Source organism: Corythoichthys intestinalis, chromosome 4 (genome assembly GCF_030265065.1).
Source record: "Corythoichthys intestinalis isolate RoL2023-P3 chromosome 4, ASM3026506v1, whole genome shotgun sequence".
NCBI classification, from domain to species: domain Eukaryota; kingdom Metazoa; phylum Chordata; class Actinopteri; order Syngnathiformes; family Syngnathidae; genus Corythoichthys; species Corythoichthys intestinalis.
In genome coordinates this window covers 2218628-2226562 of record NC_080398.1, presented here as the reverse complement: position 1 = coordinate 2226562, position 7935 = coordinate 2218628, and the positions used below count along the sequence as shown (strand labels likewise).

Here is a 7935-nt window from a genome sequence, read left to right as displayed (position 1 = left end):
CACAAGTGATACTAGTGTTCTATACTTAAAATCAGGTTAAAATTCATCACAAAAATGCTTTTGGAACAGATTTAGAGCAACCTTCAAATTAAAATCAACTAAGAAGCTGTCACACAACCTTTGAATGTGGGGTTTGTAGGTTGCACATCCTCAATTAGGACGTCTGTGTGCATAAGTACCTACTTTAATAAAATAGAAGTCTATTGCCATCTGCTGGTCAACCGATGTACTGTTCGCAGAAAATAAAAGACCCAGAGCACTTTAAACATCTTTATTAAGATGCAGAAAACACTAACATGATCATCTCCCATAATATTTAAGTTTATTTTTGGCAGGAGCCTTCAAAGAATTCATTACAGGCCACAGTAAGCGCTGCCACCAGAACCACAAACTCCTGAAAGTCCAGCTGCTGGTCGCCGTTCTCATCCAAGTCTGTCATAATCTTGTCCACGGCGGACGCGTCGCTGCAGCCCTTAAAGAACAGACGGGGGGAAAGTATCAAACTCCGCACGTCTCAACAGAAAACGTGTCGTCACTCACGGCAATGAAGTCTGTGAGTTCTTCCTGCAGGAGCGTCTTGAGCTCGGCCTTGCTCAGCTTGTGCTTGTCACCCTCTTTAGACGAGTACGAGTGAAAGACCGTGATGAGGCCCTCGATGGCTTTCTCTAGCTGACTGCTCATTTTGTCTACGTGCTCAGTACCTGTAAGACAAACACAAAGGCACAAATTTAACAACAAGACGAGGAAGGGGGAATGAAAAACAGTCACTGCAATCTTCAAGCTTTTTAAATGATACATCGTAGGTTCTAGCGCCCTGGAATTTAGAATTTTTTGTTCATTTTAGACTTTTCCTGCCTTTGATTTTGCATGTACTTCCACTGCTGACCACTGGAGGGAAGCAGTGGCATAGCACGTCATTAAATCTGCCTAAAAATCTGTCTGTATTGAACATATGGTCGGATGAGTTAATATAAATGGGGAACATATCATAAACGACCACTGAATCTACCTCTAAAGCCGAAAAATTGCTAGTTTGCCATTCACTCCCCCATTCCGTGTCGGTACCTTTCACACAGAATCCAACGAAGTGGAATATTACCGCTACTGCATGCTTTCGCGCAGCAACACAGCATCCTGCAATCAGATAATTACAAGACGTCAGTGCCGGTTGACGATCACCCGTTGTGTCGCTATTCCCTTTCACGAGAGCTTCGTTCCGGTCACTGAAAAGCATTCATTGCTATATCGCTAACAGCTACGAGCTCAAATCCTACGAGACATTACGTCCAACTGTTGGCAAAGATGGACACCCGAGAAGTTGCCATGTGGGGGGTGACGGCGCGGAGTCATATCGCCTCAGAATAAGAGAACGGAAAAAAGCGGCAAAGTGAACCCCATGCCGAGCAGCTTCAACACCCCCTGAAGATTTGAATCCACTTTCAGCTTGCTACATATTTTATGAAGGTGAAACCTTTCACACTGCCAGTGAAAGCCGGAATTTTTCTGATCCATTTGTTAACACTGTGAATGTTAGCAAAACGGGTGCGAAGTTTCACAGGATACTCGCTTTTCTTGTCATTTTTAGATGAACATTTAGTTAAACACACAGAATTTGTTAGCATAAATATTCAATTGTGATGAAAGTGCAGAATCTTTTGTTATGGCACGAATGTGGCCAATTTGTTGATCATTTCTAGGTTCAAAATTATTCTCACTAGTGCTGCAACGATGAATTAACTCGAGTTATTCAATTAGAACAGTGGTTCTTAACCTGGGTCTGGTGGGTTAGTCTAAGGGGTTCGACGAAGGTATGTAAATTCAGAGACCTATTTTCGTACGCTTATTACATCTAGGCAAAGCGCTTTTAGACCAAGTTTTGGACTGGTTTGCTCCTCCAGATTTACATGCTACAAGGCCTTCAAATAAAATATTAATATTAGAGATGGATCGGCATCCCGATCGATCGGGTCCGATCACGTCATTTTCAAAGTATCGGAATCGGCAAAAAAATATCGGACATGCCTTTAACATATATGTATTTTTTAATTAAATCGTTTTCTAATTGTATTTAACGTTACAGACATAATGTGTTACACTCTTCCAGAGTCTTTAGTTTAAGCTTAAGGTAGGGTTATCAAATTCATCGTGTTAACGGCGAGAATATTACATTTATCACGTTACAATATTTAACGCAATTAACACATGCGCTGCATGACCCACTCACGCATTGTCGCGTTCAATCTATAATGGCGCCATTTTACCCATACAGTATATAGAGCTAAAAGGCAGCGTAAATGAGGAGAGAATTTTGGCAGCCTTTGGAGCCTTTTTTTAAATGGCTAAAGCCTTACAATCCCTCTCCCAATGATTAGAATAATCATGGGAAGCAATGTGGGGAAGAAAGATAGTAGTTGATCTTTTTCTTAACACCCTATGTTATTTCCCAACGCAGAGAAGATATATCAAGTGGTACCACGGCGCACAGTAATGGTTGCACTTCCCATCATGCATTTGGGCATGGCTACAGTATCATTTACTGAAAGCTCAACAAATACACTAGATGGCAATATTTAGTCACAATATACAAAGTCAGATTTATCCTTTAAGAATTACAAGTCTATCCGTGGATCCCTCTCACAGAAAGAATGTTAATAATGTAAATGCCATCTTGAGGATTTATTGTCATAATAAACAAAGTACTTATGTACTATATGTTGAATGTATATATTCGTCTGAGTTTTATTCATTTTTTTCTTAATGCATTGCCAAAATGTATATGATCGGGAAAAATTATCGGGAATGATTGGAATAGATTCGGGAGCAAAAAAAAAAAAAAAAATCGGATCGGGAAATATCGGGATCGGCAGATACTCAAACTAAAAGCAAAAAAAAGAGCAAAAAAACATGATCGGAACAACCCTAATTAATATATTATTTGAAGGCGCCTTTCTGGCACTCAAGGTCACCGCGCAATCATTTAAAAAAATATTGAAACAAAATAAAGATCGGAAACAAAAAAAGTATAGAACGTTTAGGGCAAATTTTAAATACGAATGAGATGTATAAAAAAATACTTATACATAAAAAATAAGTAGCAGAAAACAAAGAAATTAGGGATTCTTATGGGCAGGTGAGTGAACAGGTGAGTTTTGAGTTTGGATTGAAAAAGGGGGAACCATTAATCCATTTTTTTAAACTCCTAGTCCTCGATCTGATTGGAGGAGGAACTGGTTTGCTCAGTGGAAGGTAGACTCTCACTTGGTATGAGGGAATACAACAAACCAATGGGCAGCATGGTCTCAAATTTTGACCAGTTTTGAATTTTGAAGAATTTAGAACATGGATTTGCGAAATTATTAGCTTGGATATAATCCGTTTTTAATTTGAAAAAAAGCTTTATTATCCAATTCCGAAGGGTTCGGTGAATCCACATGTGAAGTCCATTTGTGGGGTTTGGTACCTTTAGCAAGGTTAAGAACCACTGGATTAGAAAAAAAAGGCCTTTAATCAAATTGTGCTGATTCGAGTGGCATTGTCAGTAGGGATGCCGATCGGTCGGGTCAGATCACATCATTTTCAAAGTATCGAAATCGGCAAAAAAATATCGGACATGCTTTTTTATATATATATATATATATATATATATATATATATATTAGGGCTGTCAAAATTATCGCGTTAACGGGCGTTAATTATTTTTTAAAATTAATCACGTTAAAATATTTGATGCAATTAACGCACGTTTGCCCCGCTCAGACAGATTTAAATGTCAGTACAGTGAAAGGCCAACTTGTTGTGTTTCATGGCGTTTTTTCGCCCTCTGCTGGCGCTTGGGTGTGACTTGCATATGTTATCTGGCGTAATGTCGCCCTCTGCTGGCGATTCGGTGCAGCTGATTATTTGGGTTTCGGCGCGCTTTTCTGACGTGATTATGTCGACGCGAACTCACACTAATAGACAGTGCTATTCAGACCAGCTAAGGTCTGCATCCAGTGTTCAGTGGCAGTTCTCATAGCCTCACCACACTGTTTGTGTCTAATACATGCATCGCTTGTGAGTTTTATTCCTCCTTAAAGTTCATGAGCATCATAATGTTATTGGTGATGTGTATTTGAATTTGTTCACATATATGGTGAAATGCAGTTACATTGTTAGATGCTTGTGAGCTAATTGGCTAGTGCTACTGCTCAAATGGACACGTGTGTGTACATTTTATGTTATTTTGTGATTTATGCAAGTTATTGACACATTGCCTTGTTATTTTCAGTTTTACAAAAATACAAGAAACGTGCTCCTGTCAAAAAGAGATGACTTCAGTTTGATTGAAAATTTTACAAATTTTATTAAAACGAAAACATTAAGAGGGGTTTTAATATAAAATTTCTATAACTTGTACTAACATTCATCTTTTAAGAACTACAAGTCTTTCTATCCATGGATCACTTTAACAGAATGTTAATAATGTTAATGCCATCTTGTTGATTTATTGTTATAATAAAGAAATACAGTCCTTATGTACCGTATGTTGAATGTATATATCTGTCTTATGTCTTATATTTCCATTCCAACTATAATTTACAGAAAAATATGGCATATTTTATAGATGGTTTGAATTGCGATTAATTGCGATTAATTACGATTAATTAATTTTTAAGCTGTAATTAACTCGATTAAAAATTTTAATCGTTTGACAGCCCTTATATATATATACATATATATATATATATATATATATATATATACACACAGTATATTTTTAATTAAATTATTTTCTAATTGTATTTAACGTTACAGACAAAATGTCTTACACTCATCCAGTCTTTAGTTTTGGTTTAAAGATTGGTTCATAATAAACATCCTCCCCTGCCATTTATTGTCGCACTCACCAAGTGTGGCACTGAAAAAAACTTGGAACATGGAAGTGACATCGTGTAACTTTAAGTGCTGATAAGCTTTGTTTTGATCCAAAGCAGTGGAACAATGTCATGTTGGACAATAAAAAAAAAAAAAAAAAAGATACTTGGAGCAATTGAATTGAGTTTTATTCATTTTTTTTTCTTAATGCATTGCCAAAATGTATATGATCGGGAAAAATTATCGGGAATGATTGGAATTGAATCGGGAGCAAAAAAAAAAAAAAAAAAGCAATCGGATCGGGAAATATCAGGATTGCCAGATACTCAAACTAAAACGATCGGGAGCAAAAAAACATGATCGGAACAACCCTAATTGTCAGGGTTTGTTTTGGAAGTGTTTGCATTTAGTTTTATTGATATGGGCGGATGCACTGCCCTGTTGTGGCAACAGTGTATATGACAACTCATTTAACATGGTTGAATCCAGCTGCTCCCTTTAAGACCAACATATACTGTATGTTTATTTTATGCTTTCGTATTTTAATTTATAGGTATATTTAGCCATTTTTTGTGGGAATGAACAATTTGTTAACATTGTAAAAAAAGTTTGCATTTAATAGATGTTAAACTAGTGGACTTTTGCTACGGAAGTCAGCCAATTGTTCTTTTGTTGTACTTTGATCATTTATTTTATACCGTTTGAGGCCAAGTACAGGTATTTTTATTTTTAAATGAAAGTGTAATCCCGCAGTTTGAAGAAACACTCTGGAATTTTATTTTGTATTCACATTTGGTTTTTTGAAAGTGTCATTTTAGCAAGCCTTTGTTTTACATCTAAAATTTAGGAACGCATTAAATGTTCCTAATCCGATTACTCTAGTTGAAAGATTAATCAACTGCAGCCCTAATTCTCACATCAATTAATTTATATGAAACAACAGGTAGAGAATTGCATGTACTAAAACGAATGAGTTCTTTATGTTGTAGACCAATGCATGACAAGTGGCAACAAAGGTCCCTAAAAGCACAAAAACTCAGAGCACATCCATTCGCCTTATCATACACGAATCAGATTAAATACATTAGAACCACAAGTAAAAATTTTGACATGCAAATAGTTCATTTTGAGTCTTTAGCCTTATAATCAGCAGGATTTTTGATCATAAAAGGTCCCCAAAAGTCAATGGCAGTGTGAATGAGTTAATGGTAATATTTTTTTTTTTTTAAGGACTATAAGAATAACAAACAAAAATAACTACTTAGGAGTAGAACTATTTCCACTTATATAGCTGTTCATTTAATGACTTTGAAATTTGCCTTAAGACAAAATCTCCAAAATAAAAAACTAATCCACATTTGTTTTAAATATATCTTAAATAATCACATTTCTTGATTCAAGAGACACAAACTCACCTGACCACGAAGAAATCAAGCTCAAGCGCGTCCAGCTGGCATCTCATCAACTGAGCTCTTCTCACCTGAGCCAGTTAAATCATCTGAGAGACAACAGCGACGCCTGTGATCATTGCAGGGATAGCAGCTAATCAGCACAGGACAGGTGAAGTGCATTATCACCCGACAACTGTCTTTTGTAATTGGTTCGGTTTACCGTAAAAAACATGTAATACTCACAAATATGGCGGTATGACTGTTTAACTGAATCTGACATTTCTGTTTTGTGAACAAGTTAACAAGAATACGCAAAAAGTAAGAAATAATTTCAAGTTTAAACCCAGTAAAACCACCTCTGTGCTAAGCTAACCATGCTAGTCGTTAGCAACTAACTCTTGGACGTACTAAAGCGAAACGTTAAGCTTTGTCAATCCAGCATTAAACATATTTCAGCTTTACAGTCTTTCGATATACGCAGTACATTAATTTAACTGAATTGTTATGTTTCAGACTACAAAGTGATAGGAAATGGATGTCATTCTTCAACCTGCATTTACATAAAGCCTTTTTGTGAGTCCACTTCAGTCTTACAGAGTACAGACATACAAACGTATATATTACAAAATTTAATTCAAGAACACAGCAATATAAAAATAACAAAATGTCCAGCATTTCTCAAATAATTTACAGATGAGGCGCATATTGTGACTGACAATTGTAAAAAATGTCAATGATTCTGTGCATTAAACTTGAAATACAGTATATTTGTTCGATCAGAATTATTCCAATACCTTAGTGAATTAATTGATATAATAGTAATCGGGCCTGCTCGATTCCTGATTTTACTTTTGACACATCAAAAAGCTTGATTTTTATGGATATGTATGCGTGTTTGTTTATAAAACAAATTGGAAAAGTCTTAAAAAAAACAAAAAAACATGAAAAATAGAAAATAAAAATAAAAATGTAAAAATTAAATAAAAATGAATGGGATTTATTCATGAATGTCTCTTTTTTTTTTTTTAGTAATACTTAAAGCAAAACTAGGTAACTTTTTAGTTTCGGTCTGTTTTAGCGACACAGGTGGACAAAAGCGGTAGTGTTTTGCCTTAAGGAAGACTGCATTTGCGTGTGCAGATGGATTAAACAACATTTGTGCATAGCATATGACAATGTTGAAATGTTTGATTTTGTACTGTATTCCCCCACTGGCCCTCCACAACCCTCTCAACACCCCATTTCCCGCCCAAAGTAGTCATGGCTGACAAGTTTGGTGGGTTGTGGGGAGGGCCGGGCCAATGTTTATTCTTGAGTGTCCTTTTATGGTGGTAGCCTCCATTTCACTTTTCTTTTCTCTCCTCGGACAATTTTTTTTCTCTTTCTTGCATCGACTTTCGTCCTTGTAACGAATGGGGAAAAGGGGAAGGAACGTATGCTGTCAAGCAGTCGGCACATTTGTATTTTTTTTGTGTGGCAGGGTTCCTGTCACCCTCTTCAAAGATAATTAGTGCTAGTGAAAGTGATACAGACCCCCTCAAGATGTAAAAGAGGTGTCATTCAACTAGTTTTCAGTTGACATATCATCACAAATGTTATATAAATATTTTATAAAGGTTGAAAAAGTTACCTAGTGTTGCTTTAGAATTATTTTAAAATGTTATTTTAATAACAATTTTTATTTTTAAAT

At 36.1% G+C, this 7935-nt stretch overlaps 1 protein-coding gene across 1 annotated transcript in view; it reads right to left on the bottom strand.

The window, feature by feature from the left end:
- Window positions 1–261: 261 nt before the first annotated feature.
- LOC130914675 (toll-like receptor 2 type-1) overlaps window positions 262–7935 on the bottom strand; it is a 47254-nt gene continuing 39580 nt past the window's right edge. The window contains exons 5-8 of the mRNA XM_057834096.1: window positions 6270–6343; window positions 1100–1134; window positions 541–701; window positions 262–472 (exon numbers count right to left, since the gene is read on the bottom strand). Of these exons, the coding sequence (XP_057690079.1) occupies window positions 323–472; window positions 541–701; window positions 1100–1134; window positions 6270–6343 (420 nt within the window). The 3' untranslated portion in view covers window positions 262–322. The remainder of the gene's footprint in view (window positions 473–540; window positions 702–1099; window positions 1135–6269; window positions 6344–7935) is intronic.